The sequence below is a fragment of the Cricetulus griseus genome, chromosome 5, assembly GCF_003668045.3.
Source record: "Cricetulus griseus strain 17A/GY chromosome 5, alternate assembly CriGri-PICRH-1.0, whole genome shotgun sequence".
In the NCBI taxonomy this organism is placed as follows: Eukaryota; Metazoa; Chordata; class Mammalia; order Rodentia; family Cricetidae; genus Cricetulus; species Cricetulus griseus.
Window position 1 is genome coordinate 2,888,527 of NC_048598.1, and position 21,772 is coordinate 2,910,298.

The following is a 21,772-nucleotide window of genomic DNA, read 5'->3' on the forward strand; positions in this document are numbered from 1 at the left end:
CCCAGGGCTGGTAAAATCATGTATCTTGGAGGAGAACCTACAACTGTCATTCTGTTAAATCTCTAACTACATGCTAAATGTTTGTCCTTATGCCCACAGGTAAGTATGATCTTCAACCCCCACCCCATCAAGGGAACTTTTCTTTGTAACAGATGGAGACCATGACAGAAAATGACAACCAATCAAAATGTAGAGAGCTAGAACCCAGTCCCAATGGATACATCTACAATGTAACTCCGCACCTAAGGCTCAAGGATTGTTGCTGACCATGGGAGGGGAGACTATAAAAGGCAGAGAAATGGGGAGTTTTCTGTAAGATGATATCTTGTAGGAACAGTGGAAGTTACATACATACAATCTAGCCAACATGGCTGCCTGAACGTTACCAGTTAACATGGTAAATGAACAAGGGGAGAGCTCATGAGGTCTCGGTCCTACACAAAGAACTGCAGGCAACTAAAGGATTTTGAGAGCAGGAGAGGTGCTCTTCCCCAAGGTCGAGCACACCAATTGGCTATCCAATACGTAACAGTCGGCCCTGAAAACATTCACACACAATAATAACATTATACATACTGAGCAGGTTGTATCTAGGAATATATGTATACATACACACACAATGTGTGTGACAACAACTGATTGAAAAGGAAGCCATGAGTTTGAAAGAGACCAAGGCAGGATCTATGGGAGGGTTTGGATGGGGGAAAGGAAGAGGGGAGTGGTGTAATAATATTAGGTCCTCAAAAAGGAAAAAAAAAAAAAAAGGACTAACTGATAAGTTGAACCATCTACCAGAAAAAGGTGAATCATCTAGCAGCAAAATGGGCAAAGAACATGAGGAAGAGATACACAGAAGAGGAATCTAAAACGCAAATAAATACTGACAGAGTTGAACCGAAGTTCCATTCAGCCAACTGAAACCAAAAAGAAACACTGTTATCCACCAGATTGAGAAAACTTTAGAATTCTAACCCTGCCAAGCGGTCACAGCAACATGGAAGGCGGACGGTCTTCACACATTTCTGGTAGGAGAGTAAACAACACACTCCTTTCCCAGAGCTAAAAACAGGCTGGGAGACATCTCCATGGGTAAAGCGCTTGCCACAAAAGCATGAGGACCGGGGTTTGGACCCTCAAAGCCCACTTAAAAGCTGGATGTGCTCGCTTGTGCTGTAATCCCAGGGTGCTGTAGGTGTAACGAGAGGCTGGGAGAGCAGAACCCCTGAGGTTCTCAGGCCAGCCAGCCTGGTTTATGCTGTGGTAAACAAGGCAGGAAATGAGGACTAAGGTTGTCCTGTGATGTCCACACACACACAGTGGTGCCCATACCTAAACATGAACACACATCATACACACACACACACACATACACACACACACACACACACACACACACACACACACGCACGCACGCACACACGCGCGCGCGCACACACACACACACACACACACACACACACACACACACACATTTTTAAAAGACACACTAAAAACAGAACCCAGTTTGAATACGGATAAGAAACATGAACCAACATTTTAACACAGAGGATATGCATTTGTAAAATAAAATCATTTTAAAAAGTGTTTGGCATTTTTCACCACTAGTAAAATGTACATTAACACTAGGCCAACATCACTACAAACTTAGTAAAGTGACTTTAATCTAAGAATGGCAACACCAGTCCCGTATGCCACAGGTGGAACCCAGGAGGAAAATATAAGAAATATAAGAAAAAAATATATAAGATGAAATGGTTAACTGAAAGCACCTAGACAGCTTCCTTACAAATGTTAAATCCACCATTGCACATGTACACAAACACACAAAACCCAGCACACACACTCATAGTATGAGTTCATCCCAGAGAAACGAAAACACACATCACATCCACACAAACCCCAGCCATCTATAGAAGGGAGGGAGGGAGGGAGGGGGAGGGAGGGGGAAGGAGGGAGGGAGGAGGGAGGGAATGGGAAGTAAGGAAGGAAGGGAGGAAGGAAGGAAGGAGAAATCCATGTTTACTTTTGTGGGCGGAGGGTTACACAAACTGGCACAGCCACACAATGGGAGAGGATGAAGCACTGATGCAGGCCAGGCTGGGGAGGGGTGCTAGTGAGGGTTGCTGTGTCCCTGTGACACTGCAGAGTCATGAGGGTGGAGAATAAATTAATGTTTCCAGGGGGCAGAGGGATGGGGCACTCCATGGTGGGAACAGAACAGATTTATCTCCTGATTCCTGACTGTGGTGGGTCACATAAAACAATACATGAAATAAAGCTGAGGAGTTGGGTATGGTGTATCCAGTAACGTGTGTGTGAGAGAGAGAGGGGTGGAGAGGACAAGTGTTGAACATGTGCAAGCCCCATGTTAGTTCCCAAAGCGAAACACTGAAAGACAAAGTAAAAAAGGAAAGGAGAGGGAGAGAAGAAGGATAGTAAAGAAGGGGAGAGAAAATGCACAGGGCTACACATACACACAAGAGAATACACATGGACACTAATGAAATCTGAATACAACTTTTCATTTAACTAGCAATGTGTCAATTTCCTGTTTGTGACTTCATGCTGAATCCAGTTACATGGGGCAGTGGCTTTAGGATGGAGCCAGGGGACAGGTATAAGTTGCTAACAGGCTTTGCAACTTCTTGCTAATGTGCAGTATTTCTAATTTTGTAAAGATTTAAAAAAAAACCAATGTTGGGTGTAAATTTTCCTATATAACATGTTATACATTATTTGTTCAAGTACATAAAAATCACACATTAACTATTGCAGCTTTTCATTAATGAATATATAAGGAAGACAATAAACACACCACTAAAGAGAATGAAGGAGACACAAACTCTTCAGAAGATATACCTAATTTACTAATGTTAAGTGAGTAACATAAAATAAATGTTAAGTGAGAGGGGAAAGAGTGGATATCCAAAAACCAGGACAAGTACTGAAGGCGTAGACACAGAAGTGCCAGCAGACTAAGTACTCAGGCTTCACCAGACTGGAGTCAGAGACACATCTCAGACCCCAGGACCGAGATGCTGCCACAAAAACAAAACAAACGTAGGCATGCCACATTAAATTACACAATATCAAAGGCAATGACAATCCTGAAAGGAGCCACACATAAAAAACATTGCCCAACTGTCTTGGTGTCTTTCTTACTGTGGCAAAAGCATCTGGACAAGAAAATGCTACTCCAGCTCAGGGCTCAAATGCACGTCTACCAAGACAGCAAAGTCAAAATGGCAAGCACCCAAAGCCACTCATCACATGGCCCCTATAACCACAAAGCAGACAGGGCTTGGATGCCTGCTGCTGCTCAGCCAGGGAACGGAGCCACCCACAGTGGACAGATTCCCACACCAATCAACACAATCTAGATAATCCCCCATGGGCAGGTTAGAGTCTATGGAGTGACAATTAACACTCACATAGGTAAGGATCACCAGCAACATCTCAAAACCGAGCAAAAGCATACAGACAGAAAATGCACACCAGTATATATATGTGGACTGCATGAAACCACCCTCCCCAAAATGAAGGGTAAACAGAGATCAAGAGGACAAGCTGCTAGTAGACAGATGCCTCAAAAAAATACCAGAGGACATGAAGGTCACCACAAAGAAGGACAATACCATGCTCCAGATACACCTAGAGTTTAGAAGGCTCTCACAGAGAGAACAATGGTAAAGAAGGACGATACCATGCTCCAGACATACCTAGAGACTAGAAGACTCTCAAAGAGAGAACAACAGTAAATAAGTTCCATTTTATTATTATCAAATATCTAGCATAGAAGTTTAATCAAAATAATACCAACATGGGTAGGCAAGACTGCCCAGTAGTTAAAGGCACTGGCCACTAAAGCCTGATGACCTAGGGTCCAAGAGATGGAGAGAATTGACTCTCATGAGTTGCCCTTCGGCTGCCACACATAACATGTACATACATACACATAGTAAAAATAATGGAGTCAATGTGTTTGACTATGGGGGTGCATGTAGATGTCCATTTATAAATGACATGAAGGAGAGCAATGGTGCATGGGACAGAACACAGGGGTGTGTTGTTATGAGAACATATTTTCGCTACCTATGAAGCAGTGTAGAGTTATGTGAATATATGAATATACTGTTAGCCAGCCAAGATAAATCAGTAAGCTCCAGATTCAGTGAGAGACCCTGTCTCAGAAACAGTGCACAGAGCAATTGAGGACAACACCTGACTTTGACTTCTAACTTACACAGGCACACACGCACACACGCACACGCACACACACACACACACACACACACACACACACACACGCACACGCACAGGCACACACACACACACACACACACACACACACACACGCACACACACACGTTCCCACATTCATGTACATGCCCATACCCACATGTACATATATACACACCACACTTGTACACACAAAAGAAGCACATTTAATCTCATCAAATGCTGAAACCATAAAAATGTTCAGTTAAAAACAAGACAAGAAGGAAAGCAGAGTGGTCAATGCCATGGGGGCAAAAATCAAGTGCAGCGAATAGAAGAGATGCCCAGACACTCCAGCCAGCAGCCTGAGCTTCAGTAATCATGTTAAGATCAGCTTGTCAGACTGACATTTAAAACAAACCAGCCACATGCTGTCTGCAGCCCCGTACTAAGTATGAGATGGGGACGAGAGGAGAAGGACGTGCCGTGCTAGCACTATCTAATGAAAGCAAGGTGCCCAACTCCGTTCATTTCCAACAGACTCAGAGAAAACAACTTTATCAAGGACAAAGGCAGCATTACAGTTAGGGGCCAGTTCTCCAAGAATATATAACCATGCCACACAGGCACACAACAGCATCTAAGTCTGTGAGGCAAGAACTACGAGGAGAGCTGAGGAGGCAACCCAGTGGGTAAGAAACTTGCCTTGCGAGTATGAGGGCCTGAGTTCACTTCTACAGCACCCATATAAAAAGCCAGTCGTGGCCACACACACACCTATAGTCCCAGCACTGCCTGGGACAGACAGGAGGACTGTTGGGCCACGCTGGTCACCAGCCCAGCTCTGGGTTCAGTGAGACCCTGTCTCAAAGGAGTCAGGTAGGGAGTTACATGACAGGACCCCTGATGTCCTCCTATGGCCTCTTGAGTGAATATGGATGCATACACCCACACAGATACACGCACATAAGAAGTGAAGACGTGTTTTAACTAAATGTATAAAATTTTAAATAAAACTATAATTTACCAAAGCTTATGTTTTGATAGAGGGGAAAGATCAAAATCAGTAATCTAAACATCTGCTTTAAGAAACTAGACAAAGAAGAGAAAATTAAATCATAGGTAAGAAGACTAAGATAAATAGCTAAATCTAGGCAGAAACTAAAAAAATGGTAAACAGAAAGTCAACAGAGAAAATCAGCGAAAACCAAAAGCTAGTACTCTGAAAAGGGCAATAAAATCAGTAAGCCACTAGATAAGATTTACCCTGGAAGGAGTCCCAGATTCTTGTCTCATTTTGGAACCAAGAGGGTTCCAGACTGACAGACGAAACACTAGGTCATTGCTTTCTTTCATTCATTAAATCGATTTCTGTAAACTAAGTAACACTACTAAACAGCTGTAAGTGCTAGCGGTGGTTCTAAGAGCTTGGGATTATCCCCGAACGACAAACACAACAAAAGAAGTAGACTTGGACCAAAGAGATGCCTCAGCGGGGAGGAACGGTTGAGGGGTCATGAAGAACCAGAACTCAGATCCCTGCGTTTTTTTTGTAACAAGCCAGGCATTACCTACGTGCTGTAACCCCAGCTCCAAGGAGGGTGGAGACAGAAGGATGCTGGCACTTGCTGGCCGCTAACTGAGCCATGGAAATGCAAGCCCCAGATTTAGCAAGAGACGCTGCACACACACACCCCTGCACACGCATGCATGCATACTTTCACACATGCATACATACTTTCACACATGAGTGAATAAAATTTTAAGCAGACTCTATATTATAAGATATATGATGTTAATATGTGCTGGGGAAAAAATACCTAAAGCAAGTTAAGAAGTGGATGAGGCACTTGTCCTTCCCTTGTTTAATTATACTGTCACCTTTGTCCTTTCTTTCTCCTTGTCACATGATATAACATGTACTGATAGGAGTCAGCATTACATATTAGTACAGGCGTGGTCTCTGAAGATGCAGTGTCCCCTTCTGGGAAACGGTGGCATCATCCACTGAACAGCAGGGACAGTGACCATGAAAGGAAGAGTCACAAGAGTATGATTTTCTTACTGGGAGGTCAGTGTGGCTTAAGGAAATGTGTGTGGGCACTCCACTGACAAGAGAATAAAATGATTAGTTCTATGTCAACTCAGCGAAGGCACTGGCACCCAGTCTTCAAGCAAACACAGGTGTAAGTGTCCCTGTAAAGGGACATTGTAGAGCTCATTAGCATCTTGCCAGTTAACGTTGAGGGGAAAGGGAATGCCTCCCCCCATTATGTAACAGCACTCATCCAACCTGAAGGAAGGCCTCAGAAGCCGAAGGCTGTCTGCCTAGCATGACTCCCATCTTGACTGTCAATTTGACAGGCTTTGGAACCACCCAGAAGACATGTCTCTGGTGTTTGTCTGTGAAAGGGGTTCCGGGGAGAATTGAGTGATGAGGGAAGACCCACCCTACATGGACTGGGGTCTCAGCCTGGTTAACAAGGAGAAAGTGAGCTGACCACGGCATTCACTCTGCTTCCTGACTATGATGCAACATGACCAACGGTCCCCCACTCCTGTCACCAAGACTTTCCCCACCACGGTGTAATTTATCCCCTTAATCCATGACCAAAGCAAACCCTTCCAAGTTTCTTTTGTCAAGTCTTTTGTTGGAGTCATAAGAAACTGAGATCCTAGGAAAGAAGGAATATACCCATAACTTCAGCTTTGGCTCCTCCTGAAAATGTCCAGTCTGCTGACTAGCCATATGTACAAACAAATGCCACAACCAAATAGGCTGGTTCCTTGCAATGAATCTCTTATCTATTTCTCGGGCAACACCCCTGACTGCCACATAGGGAAAATAGTGTTTAAGCAAAGACTTGCAAGGAAGGAGTTGACACACAGACACATTCATGGGGAAAGCCAGCCTTTTATATACATAAAAGAAACAACACAGAAGCCAAGGTGGCCATGTGACAGTAAGCAAAGGTGACAAGCAGGGCCAAAGGTCACTTTATCATCAAGAAGAAACAGAGAAAATACGTCTATAAGTTGTACGGCCAAAGGACTCTGCTCAGCATGGTGAGCATCCCCACTGTTGACAAAAGCTACAAAAGCTCCTGGGGAGCCTGTGTAACAAACTTACCCAACATGCACAGCACGTGTGCCCGACACCCATAAGAGCTCAGCATGCTGGGAATTTCTCCCTTAAAAGCCAGAAGTTAGGCCAGTAGGGTCATACCTTCACCCAATGCTCAAAAGTTGACCAGCTATCTCAAGGCAAATTGAGAGCTTATGCTGGTACATTTGGCTGAGACAGAGGTTTGCTGAGGGAAGCATGACTCGTCCTGAGAAGATCCCATCTTCATCTCACTAAGAATCTGAAGACAAGGCCTGACTGCAGGTGGGTACGGAGATGAGGGTGCATTAACCTGACAGATACTTCTCGTGGCTTCACACACCCCAGCAAATGGGAGAATGCCACCACTTCAGACTGTCCTTACTTCAGAGTTTATCGAATCAGTAACTTTAAGAACGTTTATTAACCTGCAAAGGATTCGTGGATAGATAAAGAAAGAAGGGAAAACACGGTCATTCTCAGATATATCTCAACCCTATAAACATTAAATGTGGAGTTCCTCTTTAGGAAGTAGGATGTGTCCAAAGGAAAGTATTAAATGTACACCAAATAATGTTACATGACCAGAAATCGCAGAAGATTTTCTGTTTTTTTTTCTTTTCATTTCCATATTGTTTTCCTTGAATAGTATATATTGCTAAAATAACAAAATCGTCTATAACTTATACGTTGTTTGAAAGGCCAAATAAGAAGCAATTTCCGGCTCCTTGCTGTGACACCGGCGATCGGATCACATGAAAGTCAGGGCTGTCTCCAGCCTGCCTTCACAAACGGCAAAATTCTACTACCAAAAAGGTTACATAGCACAGTTTATGGAATCCAGAAAAACCAAGGTCCCAGCCAAGAAGCTGGGGGCCCCAGGAGACCCTTTCCACACCAGCATAACAGCCCACATGCCCCTAGGAAGTGACACCAGCGTACCAGCCCACACACTCCCAGGAAGGGAGGCTGGTTGGCTAGACCGCCCCCCCTTACCTCTGCCAGGCGGGAGTGTTTGTGGACATTCTCGCCCTTCTGGACGCTGGGAGCAAGCTGCTGCAGGACACCCCTGCTGCTTGTCAGAGCTCTGGTCAGCCGGGCAAACTTCCCCCAACCTGAATCAAGCACAAGAGCACAAAGACAAAGTCAGCCACACACCAAGAGCACGCAGATGTCCTCGCCCAGATATACCATAGGACAATGCCCAGTGTCCTCTGGAGGACCTGGTGCCTGCAACACTGTGAAGTATTGAGGTTTGGGCAGCACCTTGCTTTTCCAACATACTTGAGCTCTGTTCTGATCACAGCCTTGAGACACATCAGGCATGTTTCATGAACTTTATACAAATAAGGAAAAGGAGCCCCAGAGTACCCACATTCAGAGCAAGTGTCTAGAACTAGACTTCTCCTCTGCTCAAGGCTCTCACTGGCTCACAGAAGGTGATGGAGATAGCTTCTCTGCCTTGGTTGAATTGTCTCAACTCCTCCATCATCTGATCTTGCAGAAACTGAGCTACAAGCTGGAGTTGTAAATGAGACTAGCCAGGTTTGCACTGCCTTCTCCAAGAAATGCATGATTGACTTCCGAGTGTGTGAGGGAAGGCACTGGCTGATTTTATCAGTGTGGGGAGCAGAAAGGTCATGGAAAGCAGGTGTTTTCTGAGAATCTAAGAGATCTAAATGAGTTCTAAACAAGCCCAGGGAAGCAAGGCTCTGAAGATTTGATGCTGCAACCCCCACCCTTCCCCGGCAGGGTCAGTGGAAATGAACCAAGAGCATCTCCAGAAAGTAAGGTCAAGCCGAAGCAATTCAGCCACACAGCCACACTTTTCCATGTGGATCAGACCACACCAATTCCCAGGTCTTTCCATCATAAGCATGCTAATATAAAATTTGACTTTGATCTGTGCAGACCACCATACCACAGTGGACCAGAGATATGGTGGCAGGGAAAGCAAGAGCATCACAGGGCACTGGACAGAGGCTTAGTAAGTCATGTCTTTGAGGTGGCTTAATGCCTACCTAGGCTTAATTCTCTACCAGGATTCTTGCATTGAAAGATAATATGTGTGAGCATGTACATGTGCTTATACATATGTGTGTATGTATGTGCACATGTATATGTATATGTATGTCTGTGTACGTATGTGTATATGTGTGTATATACATATGTGAGTGCATGTGTATATACGTATTCATGTATGTTTCTACATACACACAGGTAGGTGTCTATTATAAATATGCATTGTATATGTATGTGTTCTAAATTGCCTACAAATAGCCACATGTTATGCATGTATTTCACTGACAATAAGAATCATTAGCCGGGTGTTGGTGACGCACCCCTTTAATTCCAGCACTCAGGAGGCAGAGGCAGGTGGATCTCTGTGAGTTTGAGACCAGCCTGGTCTACAAGAGCTAGTTCCAGGACAGCCTCCAAAGCCACAGAGAAACCCTGTCTTGAAAAACCAAAAAAAAAAAAAATTAATACATGACAAGAAGTTACCTTGGCTAATAGAGAATAGTTGGGAGGCAGGAAGGGAGGGAGGGAGGGAAGGAGGGAGAGAGGGAGGGAGGGAATGCACCGAGATTCTCATCAGCAACCAGATGCACCACAGGGGCAGGTCAGGCTAAGTAAGTGGAGCACATGATTCTTGGGAAATAAACCCAAACAAGTCTCACATCATCACTCTGATTCATCACTTCTTTGTTGTGAGAACCAAGTAGGTACTTATGTGCCGGATAAAAAACACTCTCAGAAGGCTATGCCTTTCCTACTATGATAATAATAATAATCACATACCACTCTATCTCAGCAGAAAACATTTAACATAGCCAAATCACATATTTTAAATTTTTTAAGTAAGCACTTAAAAAATAATTGTCAAAATATCTGATCGCCCTTAGAACAGCACTTTTGAGTTTGTTAGGTTGAAAGAAGCAAACAGACCTTCTAAGTGAGTCACCATGTACTATCCGCTACTCTGAGGAATCTTCAAATCAAAACTAGAAACCGGGCAGTGAGTGAGATGCCTAGAAGGAGAGGGAGACTTCGGATAGGGAAGACACTGCTCAAACCAGGGGTCTACCTGGAACTGATGCTCTGAGCTGCCACACCCTGGAAAAGGGTGGCGCACACACAGTGCTGTGATCCATAAATGTGTCTAACTGTGACAGGATTTTAACGCCCTCAGAGACATAGATGGAGGGCACACACTCATGTTTCTTATTTCCACACCCCCATGGTGCTCATTTAACAGCCTTTGACACATTCAGGGTAACATGCCCCAGCCTGCCTCTCCCCTGGACTCCGCTGGCATTTCTCAGCCCCAGCAAAGCAATTCTCAAGAGCAGAGCTCCGGAGCAGATCCAGGTAGCCTGGCAACATGAAACAGCTGCTGGGTTCTTGGTGAACTGAGTGTGAACTGTAGGAGAGGAGTGTGAAAAGGGCACTCTGATACCCTGTGACTTCAGACCCCTGGCCACAGCATGCTGCCCTTCTTATCCCTGGGAGCTGAGCCCGTGCAGGAGCCTAACTCTCCCAGCAATCTTGCTATCTCCTTTCCAAAGCTGCCACTGTTATCCAAACAACGCACACTTACAATCTGGCTAAAATCTAAGGCCAAGCAGCTGGTCAGATGACCCCTACAGAAATGTTACCGAGTCCCTGGGCTCAGTAATGCCATGTTTAAAATCAATTAACCAGCCACAGGTGCAATGTGAGCAGACACAGATAAGTCACATTATATATATACATATATATATATATACATATATATATATATATATATGGGGTTCAGAGCATGGTGCTGGGTATGTGGGTGCATCTTACCTTTTCCTAATTGTGTGACGGCTCAAATAAATTAATTTAGCCCATATTTTGATTTCAAGACACGGCAGACACATAGCCATTTACCAACACCTCAGTTTTCTTGTCAATTCCCCTTTCAGGTTCATCATTGCCTGATTTCTTGTGTTGAAGAGGCTGCAACCATCTACAAGACAGACCCAAGGACATCTACTTGGAAGTCATAAATGCCTACCCATGTGGATGACTGTGAAAACCTGTCAAGAGTGATAGCTTAGTGGAAAAGTGATTGCCTAGCATGTACAAGGCCACACATATAATCTCCAGCAGGGGAGGGATGGAGGAAAAGGGGAAGGAAGCCTGGAAGAGTCCTGGTGAGGTCAGATGTGCCTGGCTGCTTTCTTGCATCAAACTGTAGCTGTAAAAGGGATTAATTTCCAAACACTTTACCAAACAACATTTTCTGTCTCTCCCTTCCCCAAGCACACAGCAGAATAATGTAATACCCAACACAAACTAAGATTTAAACCCTGATCTCTGCACAAGATTGCCTTGGCGACCTCAAATTTTCTGTAGCAAAATTGAGAGTCAAGAGGGGGAAAAACATACAAATGTACGTGTGCATATCAGAGCCACGACTGTACGTGCGCGAATCAGGGTCACGAACCTTTGCATGAGTCGTCCTCGATGGGTTGCTTGAAGGCGGTGATGTCACTGAATGTGCAAAGAAACAGAACCACTTTATCCTGCTCGTTCCGGATCGGGGCGATCTTCACAAAAAACCACACGGGTGTCCCTGGAAGGAACACCAAAAGGGTGGTCAGTCGTTTGCATCCTCGTCTGAGGGACTGGAGAAGCAAAGGATTGAGAGAGAACAGATACAAATATTAACCCTCTGTTAAATGCTGTGGTTACTTCAGGCATGGACTATTGTCACTGTCACTTCTTTCTTGCTGGGGTGAAAACTTACAGAGTGACTACACATTGGGGGCTTTTTTTACAGTCACACAGTCTTGTAAGCACAGAGCCTGAAATCTGGTAAAACAGAAAACAGCTTGAAAATCTCACTTCTTTCACTTATAGAAGAAACTTAGATGAGCTTCTGAGAGCACTGGGTGACAGTAAGACATGCAAGCGAAGGTTCACACTGCCAGCCACACACAGACTCTGTCCCTGGCTGAAGATCTCCCCACTGTCTCATGCAGCCTGTGAAACTGCCATCCCTGTGCACACGCGTGAGCAAGCATGGGCCGAAACAACTGAATTTGTATGTAAGCAGGAACGCATACAAATGCATGAGCAGTCAGAAAATAGATCAAATGAAAATATGTCAAAGATACACATCCATGACCAAAATTCTTCTTCATTCCCTCTGCATAATTTTAACCATCAGATTTGGGGTGCTCCGAGAAAGTCAGGAGATTATAACACCACCCTAAGAAAAGCACATTTTAAAGGAAATCCTCAGTTCAAAACGAATCGCATTTCAAAACCAAGAAAAACACGACCTTGGAATTGTCCACTGATTTTGGAAGGTTTCTGTAACTGTGTCTTCAGGGGCCTCTCAGAACCTGTGGAATCTGAAACCTTCTGCACTGAAGCGACCAAGAGTAAACCGCAAAGAGAGCATGGCAGCACCAACCCACACCCGGCCGTATTCTAGCTGGCAACACAGGGCAAACACTTCTGGAAAACACCTTCTTTTTGCTCCAAAGAAAACTCCACGAAGCTCTTTTCAAATGGAAACCAGGATGCACTCCTACTTCATCAAACCAGATGGGGGAGCCACGCCCATGTGGAGACCAGGGGCCTCACCCCTCCATCCTTCTAACCCTACTTCCTACAGGGCTTCAGTCCTCCCCTGCACTGTACAAACCAGCTGGGCCCGATGCCTCAGGGCTCATCCAGTAGGGCCTCACTGCCTATTCTTTATACCCCAACCGCCAAGGCTTGTGAGAACCCACCACCCCGGGAGCTTGAGAGCTTCCACACCCATCACACTGGGGAGCCTCTGTCCCTCTTCCAGAGCTCCAGCTCCTCACGAACTCCCCACATTTCAACAGAGCCATTTGTATAAGCTGTATGCCTCTCTCTGCTCAGTTCTGCTCACTGTTATTTCTAGAAACAAACACTCCCTCATTAAACAGGTATCATTCAGATCATGTCCTTTCTGTCTAGATAGATAGCTGGCATCAAAAGTTCACATTGCCATAGAGTTCATCTTGAGGTGGTCCCCAGGGCTAGTAAAGAGGCAGGAACCTCCTGTTCCTGGTATGCAGTTTCCTTTGGAGGGGGGGACATCTTTCCATCCTCATGGGTTGGTGATTTAGGAGACAAGGACTCTGGTCCCGGTTTATAAATGATGGGAGGAAATGGGAGGAGAGGCCTGTGAGTCTCTGATGCCACCGGGGACAGGTGGATAAGTCTGTAGTGTGCTACAGGGCTCACACTTAGAAGCCTTTCCCTCGGGTACAAACTATACCGCCAGGATTAGCTTTCTCAATCATGACAGTGACATTTTCATCTCTGTCTATTGACTCCTATATCTCAGTTGGTTCTGATAATGGACAGGGAATTGTCCCTTCCCCCCCCCCCAACAAAAAACCTTAATGTGTATATGTTTGTCTTATTGGTTGATAAATATAGTACTGTTGACCAATAGGTAAGAAAGTTAGGCAGGACTAGGAGTCGAGGAGGATTCTGGGAAATGAAGGAAAGAGAAGTCTTGTGATCCAGGCAGGAAATGACATAGCAGGCAGACTCAGAATATAAGCAGGGACAAGCAGGAAATTGCTCTCTTCCTCCTCCTCTCTTCTCTGTGGAGCCACCATCTGATCCCAGGAAGAGGAGGCATGCCGCCGGCATCCTCCATAAAATAAGTCTTTATAAATATATAAATTAATGGCTATGGTTGATACTTAAGACAGAGCAAGAATATAAGAAATCCTAGTCATTGGCCAGCAGCATTGTAACTAATATAAGTCCCTTGTGTTATTTTGGGTACCCACATGGCGGCAGGGCTTGGGCGGTTGGTGGAAAGAGTTGTCGTTACAACTGGGGACCACAGCTCATAGTCCAGTCTGTGGACAGGAGTCTCGACCTACTTTCTCTGTCTTACTACCCTGCATGCCCACCCCAGTGGCATGCTGTGTACCAGGCAGCCATTGCTAGTAGCTGTGTCAAAACACCAGTTCTACAGCAGTGTCTTCTCAGAGACTCAGGCATTCCTCCATCCCAAACTAAGAAAGCAAGTGGAACAGACCAACTTTTCACATCTGGAAATACTCCAGAAAGAACCAGAGTCTTCCAGCACAGACCAGAGAGTCCAATGCCATCCTCCTTACAGCAAAACAGTCTCATCTAGTACTGTGGTTCTCAACCTTCCTAACGCTGTGACCCTTTAATACAGTTAGTTCCTCATGTGTGCTGACCCCCAACCACAAAAGTGTTCCATCGCTACTTCATAACTGTAATTTTGCTACTGCTGTGAATCGTAATGGAAAGACCTGATATGCAGGATATCTGATAGGCAACCCCAAGGGGTCATGACGCACAGGTTGAGAGCCTCCAATCTAGTGAACCATCACTCAGATTCTCAATAGATGAAACCAGATGCTTCACCCGAACATGAGCCTTCTAGAGTCTGGGGCCTCCACCATCCAGTCTCATATCTCCCTCTCTGGAGGTCCTAAGGACATCCAGGACCCTTTTGGTTCTTCCTGTTGCTAGAGGCCAGAGCAGATGGACTCCAGAGGTCTCAGAGCCCAGAGCTGCAACAAGACTATTCCATTGTGATTCAGGCTAGCAATGAGCCCAGGTATGCACATACAGAGAAAGGCAAGCATTTGATGCCCCGCTATGTCTAAGGAAGATGGATGTTCAAGCCTAGGAAAGCAGCGCCTGACAGTGTTGTTGATGGAGAGGCAGCCGCTGGCCCGGGATAGGGGTCCATCCATGGCCAAGGATGGTCAATAGAAGGTGAGGTCCAGGTTGGACACCTCTGTTCACTCTGACCCTCGTCCCTTAGGAAGTGATGTCCGTACCACTTAGCCAGGCCTTGGCACATCCTCCGCTGTGTGGCCAGATAACAAGACACAAGGCTGTGCTTTATGAGAGATTCCTGGACTGCCATCACCCTTCCTTGAGTCTCCCACTAGGCACTCTGTATAACCCAACCTCTGGGCATCACACCAGGTTAAATAGCAGAAGGACAGACCAAGCTACTTTGACTGCTCTTGGGAAGGGCCACATCATGCTGGCCACAATGCCCGGTCTAGAAACAGACCTCAGGAACAGCAGCCTGGCCCAGGAGCAGGCCACTTGGTCTGGGGTTCACTTCTGCTAAGATAAACGATAAATGCAGAAATCTGAGGCAGCGTAGGGTGGGAGTGGAGGAGTGGCCTCCCAAATCCCAGGGGTGAATTCTCTTTACTGGTCAAGGCAGCTTCGTTTCTCTCAGCATCAGTTACAAAATAGGGCTAAAGCCACTTATAAAATAGGGATAACCAGCTTCCCTAAGATGAGGTAAAAATAAACACAGGTGACTCATGGTTGTTTAAAGCTACCACTTCCCTTTCACTCTTCCTTTCTAGTTCTTCTGCTAAGGACTGAAATCCCCAGGGTTGTTTGAAGGACTTGAAAGAAAATATATCTCAAAATATGTGAGGAAACTCACCCTGCTCTGAGGGGAGAGGGCCTATCTTAACCACAGCAAGTGGGGAGCTAGAAAAAGCAATGCCTCAGCCTCCACATAAGTAAAGAGCATAGAACAAAACCTAAATCGTTGGAAAGTGGTGCTGCTTATAGAAAGACATCACAACTGGGTAAGATGTCAGACCTCCTGCTTAATATATAAATAAAATGTAGCTTCAGTCAGAGTCACGGGGGAGGCCTCCTGGATTTTCTTAAGAGCTTGATAAGTTGGAATTTGACTCAAATAGAAAAATAAAGGTGTACACACGGCCGTAAGGGAAAAGATAATGACAATGACTACCTACTATAATAATTAAGAGTCACTAGCACTGCTTGTAAGACAAACAACTGTTAAAGAAAAAAAAATCCTTTATTGAGTACTTGGCCAGGCTCTGATGAGCTACAGTTTGTACCTCACTGTGCTATGATATGGAGTAACTACTGTAACTTTAGCCCTGTAGTAAGTATGGGAAGCTTCACAGTGCTATGAGAAGCGGGTAGCTACTGTAACTTTAGCCCTGTAGTATTTTGTAAGGATAAATCTTTCCACCAAGCCTCCCGAGCCCTGCTGCCATGTGGGCGCCCGAAATAACACATAAAGTCTTATATTAATTACAATGCTGCTGGCCAATGACTAGATTTCTTATCTGCTATCTCTGTCTTAAGTATCAATCACAAGTATTAATCTATATATTTTATAAGACTTATCTGATCAAGTGCTATGAGGTGGAATAGCTACTGTAACTCTGGCCCTGCAGTAAATAAGGAAAACCCCTGTACCCTCTCACACAGCAGAACAAGAAGACAGAAACAAACACACAGATGTGAGGATTCACTGTATAAGGAAAAGGGTGGGGCTGCAGAGATGGCTCAGAAGATAAACCTACACAAGTGTGAGCATCTGAATTCAGTTGCCATAAGCCATATAAAAGTGTTGGCCATAGTGGTTCACATATGCAATCCGAGCACTGGGCAAGCAGAGACAGGACGCTCTCTAGAGCAGCCAGCCTGCTCAAGACACTCTAGGCCAACGAGAGACCCTGTCTCAAAACACAAGGTGGATGAATCCTAAAGAATGACATGGAGATTGTCCTCTGGCCTCCACACACAGGCACATGCATTCATATTCCTATGCGTGTGTAGGGGACACTGTAACCACGCCTCCTAGGCATAGTCAAGGTGAGGTCAGGATGCACGCAGGATAGGTTCTTTTTTTTATATTTTATTTTATTTTATTAGTTCAAATTAGGAACAAGCTTGCTTCAGATGTCAATCCCTTCTCCCTCTCCCTCCCCCCACAACATCCCACCTGCCCGTAGCCATACCCCCTCCACTCCCCAGGCAGGTTAAGGCCCTCAAAAGGGGCTCCCCAAAGTCTACCAAATCAGCAGGATAAGTTCTTAAGGGACAGCAAGCACATGGGAGGCCTCTTCTCTCTGGCCTCGATGCTCGGCTGCCCTGGGCACGCTCTGGCTTGTGTTTTTCTGGTATTGATCTGAATAAAGATATCTTAAACCTACAGGCTCACGCTTTATGCATGTAAGTACACACACAAGCAAACAAGCATGTGCACACAAGCATGTGTACACATACATGCACACACAAACACCTGCACACACATGAACGCATACAAACAAAGGAAGAAAAGGGAATTCCAAATCAGGAGGAACTGAACTATTTAATAAGCAATACTATGACAATTCAGTGAGCAATATATAAAATCAGTTTAAATGCTAACATCACATGGTATATAAAAATATATTCCAAATTACTTAATATTCTAAAGAGTATTTTTACACAACTACTTGGGTAGTCAAGCAGAAAATGAAGAGTGCTTTTATTACTTGGATAAGGAAAAGAGTTCCCTAAAAACTTATACAAAACTCAAAAATGTGAAAAAACACTGATATGAAAAAATTCACATCTGCCAGACATTGTGGTGCATAACTTTAAACCCAGCACTCCAGAGACAGAAGTAGGCAGATCTCTGTGGATTTGAGGTCAGCCTCATTTACAAGGTGACATTCAGTCCCTCTAGGGATACACAGTAAAACCATGTCTCCAAAATTTTTTTCACTTCTATGTGTTTTTTTCTTAAGTTCCCTAACATAAAATAGAATTTTAATAAGGAAAATAGTTCTCAGTGTGTGTTTGATTTGAGATTGATAGCCACAACACATCAGCAGCTCTTTCACAGATTAAAGAAAAGATGAGCCGTTTGTAAAATGGGCAAAGTATGACTGTTTCAGCAATTATATTTGATCCACTCACAAAAAGCAGAAGTTATTTCTCACCTACGTATCTCAGCTCAGCTACGGTCAGGGCTGAGCTGCCTGTAGGAATCAATACATGGCCTGCAGCTCCTTCTACAAGAACTGGCCCAGCAGAAATGCTACAGGATACCTTTCCCTGGGCATCTCTAACTGCACAGCTGCTCCAAGCTCAGAGACACACCAGCCTTCCTCAAACCATGGAGTCATACACATTCTGTGTGTGTGTGTGTGTGTGTGTGTGTGTGTGTGTGTGTGTGTGTGTATGTGTCAGGGGGAGAGGGGTGCAGGGGGAGGCAGATGACAACACACTGGCCAGAGTGGCTTTTACTCGGAGATAAGGCTTCTTGATTTTCTTGTTTGAAAAAGGAAGAAACTAATAAGCCATCATAAGAGTGAGCACATAAATATTTGCTGAATTTGCTCATTCATGATAATTATTATTGCAAGGAAACTACACAGCCTCCTGAGTATGCAGTAACGTGACAAAAGATACAGGCCAACCAACGGATGGAATAACCCATCTTCCAACGCATGAAATGCCTGCTCTCACTCCAAACCACTCCACTGAAGCCTTTGGCTACACACCCCCAACTCCCCAAAAGGGTGGACTAGAAGCAGGTACCTATGACTAGAAGATCTCCCACAAACACTAAAGAGTGACAAAGAGAAAGAAAAGTCACAACACTTGGAGGAGCTTGTCAACAGGACAGGGAGATGGAAGGCTCAGTGGGTGAACTCACACATACGGCACTTTAACCTCGGTGCTCAGGAGACAGAGCCAGCCAGCCAGCATTTGTGAGCTCCAAGGTCATTGGGAGACTGCTGAAGTAAAGTATCGAACAAGGAAGACACCATATCAACTTCCGTGTACACATGCATGTGTACACACATACATCCATACACATTACATGTGCCGGCATGAGCATACATACATGTTCAAAAACATTTAAAGGCCTATAAATACCAATGCAGAAATCACTAGAATTAAATAGAACAGAAAGGCCTAGAATCTGAACATGTGACATTAAAATGGTGACTTTCGTGAGCAGAGTGGTGGCTTGAATGCAAATGGCCCCACCCACTCACAGGGAGCAGCATTGTCTGAGGATCGACTTCACTGGAGGAGGTGTGGCCTTGTTGGAGGGAGTGGGTCACCGGTGGTGGGTAGGGTTTGAGGTCTCAGAAGCTCAAGCCAGGCCTACTGGATCACTTCCTGATGCCTGCCAATCCAGATGTAGACCTCCCATGCCTGCCTGTGCACTGCCATGCTTCCCACCATGGTGACAACAGGCTGAACCTCTGAACTGTAAGCCAGCCCCAATTAAATGTTTTCCTTTATAAGAGTTGCTGTGGTCACAGCATCTGTTCATAGCAGTAAAACCCTAACTAAGACACCACAGCAATAGCACCCTGGCTAGGACAGACAGGAAGAAAAGCAATTCAGTCTCACTGCTACTAAAAAGTTGACAGACAAAAACCTTCATTGTGGGCAGTTTGATCATTTGAAATGCATACTCAGGCTCGTGCAGCGCAGTGAGTCAGCCACTTACACTCTGCAGACCGCTGCACTTGGCAAATGTTTCAGGAGCATGTGTCTTTGACACAGCAATTGTCATCCTCCCAGACACAGTGTCAACAGAACAGCTGCCTGCCGACATTACCTTAGTATCAGTTCTGTTTTGTTTTCCTGGATTTTGGTTTGGTTTGGTTTGGTTTTGAGGCAGGGTCTCAATATGTAGCTCAGGCTGACCTCAAACTCAATCCTTCTGCCTCTGCCTCAGCCTCCTGAGGGTTGGGGACACAGGAGAACATCACCACATCAGCTCAGCATTGCTGATAATAAGGAAAACTTAGAACCTTGTAAACACCCAGCATGTTAGTTTCCTTCCTGTCTCTGAGATAAACGGCTTCAAGGAGAAATGGCTTGTTTTGGCTTGCAGTTTCAGGGGCAACGGGGCCCATCAGAGCAAAGAAGATACAGCAGCAGAACACGGGGCTGGCAGTCAGCAAGCAGAAAAGGAACAGGAAGTGGGGCCAGGCTATAAAACCTCAACACCAACCTGAGTGATTATTTCCTCTATCAAGATCAAGGTTCTACCTCCTAAATCAGTGCTTCTCAGTCTTCCTAGCAGAGAAATGGAACTTTAATACAGTTAGTTCCTCATGTTGTGGAACACACACAACCATAAAATTAGTTTTGTTGCTACTTCTAACTGTAATTTTGTTACTGTTATGAATTGTAATATAAACATCTGTGCTTTCCAGTGGTCTCAGGTGACCCTGTGAAAAGGATCCTTTGACCCCTGTCTTAGTCAGGGTTTCTATTGCTGTAACAAAACACAAAGCCCAAAAAGCAAGTTGCTGTTCATCACTGAAGGAAGTCAGGACAGGAACTCAAACAGGGCAGGATCCTGGAGGCAGGAGCTGATGCAGAGGCCATGGAGGGTGCTGCTTACTGGCTTGCTCCTCATGACTTGCTCAGCCTGCTTTTTTATGGAAACCAGGGACCACGAGTCCAGGAATGACACCACCCACAGTGAAATGACTTACAGCTGGATCTCATGGAGGCATTTCCTCAACTGAGGCTCCTTCCTCTCTGATGACTCTAGCTTGTGTCAAGATGACACACAAAACCAACCAGTACAACTTGACACACAAACACATCACTATTAAGCCACAACTCTTCCCTTCTTAATCATCTCCAAGATCTTACAGTAAAAACATAAATAACTTTAAAAGTCCCAAGGTCTTTACAAATTTAAACACATTAAAATTTCAGTCCCTTTAAAATAGCCTTTCTCTTCTAAAATCCAAATTCTTTTAAAATTCAAGGCCCTCAACTATGGGCTCCAGTAAAATACTTTCTTATTTCGAGAGGGAAGAATCAGGGCAGAATCACAATCGAACTAAATCCAACCATCCATTGACTAGGCCCCACTCGTGATCTTCTGGGCTCTTCCAAAGGGCCAGGGTCACTTCTTCAGCTCTGCCCTCTGCAGCACACACAGCTCATCTAGGCTCCTGCTGGCTGCTGCTGTCCTTGGTGGTCTTCCAATGGTACGGGTGTCTCCAAAATGCTGGGGACTCTGCTGCAACTGGGCTGCACTTTCTGTGCATGACCCCTTCAGTCCTGGGCCTTCAACAGCCACTGAGGCTGCAGCTTCACCAATGGCCTCTCCTGGCCTCTCACAGTGCCAAGCCTCAGCTGCTCTCCATGACCCTTTCAAGCCTTCAAAATCAGCACCACTTGGGTGACTCTATATTACCAAGTCCAGCAGTCAGCCTGAGTTACCACCTTGGCTGCTCCTCAAACACAGTTTCTTTACATTCTCAGGAAACACTTCCCAGGAGATTTCACTTCAGCGATGCCAGTCTCTTCTTAGTCATCGCTAATTTGTCAGCTCCAGCCAACCAGCATCAAGCAGCCCAGCAAAGCAAGGTTTCGATTTATTAGTTCTGGTATCTTGTTAATCACAGATGATTCTTCAGCCCCGGCTAACCAGAACCACAGACTCTTAATTCAAAATAACAAGTAGCCCCGATAGAGACTTTAAACTTCCCTCTGAAACTTCACAAGCCAGGCCTCCATCCCCTGCACTGCTCTCAACATTCCTGTCTTCTAAGTTCCCAAAGAAGTGAAAATCAGGTGTGACACATGACTCTTGAAGAGTTTTAGCAT

The 21,772-nt window shown here is 45.1% G+C and overlaps 1 protein-coding gene across 2 annotated transcripts in view; it reads right to left on the reverse strand.

Annotated features, from left to right (window-relative positions):
• Positions 1–21,772, reverse strand: part of Kcnh1 (potassium voltage-gated channel subfamily H member 1) — a 268,751-nt gene that overhangs the window by 210,469 nt on the left and 36,510 nt on the right. For both annotated transcript variants that reach the window (XM_035445712.1, XM_035445711.1), the window contains exons 4-5: positions 11,796–11,924; positions 8,318–8,436 (exon numbers count right to left, since the gene is read on the reverse strand). In XM_035445712.1, coding sequence (XP_035301603.1) covers positions 8,318–8,436; positions 11,796–11,924 — 248 coding nt within the window. The remainder of the gene's footprint in view (positions 1–8,317; positions 8,437–11,795; positions 11,925–21,772) is intronic.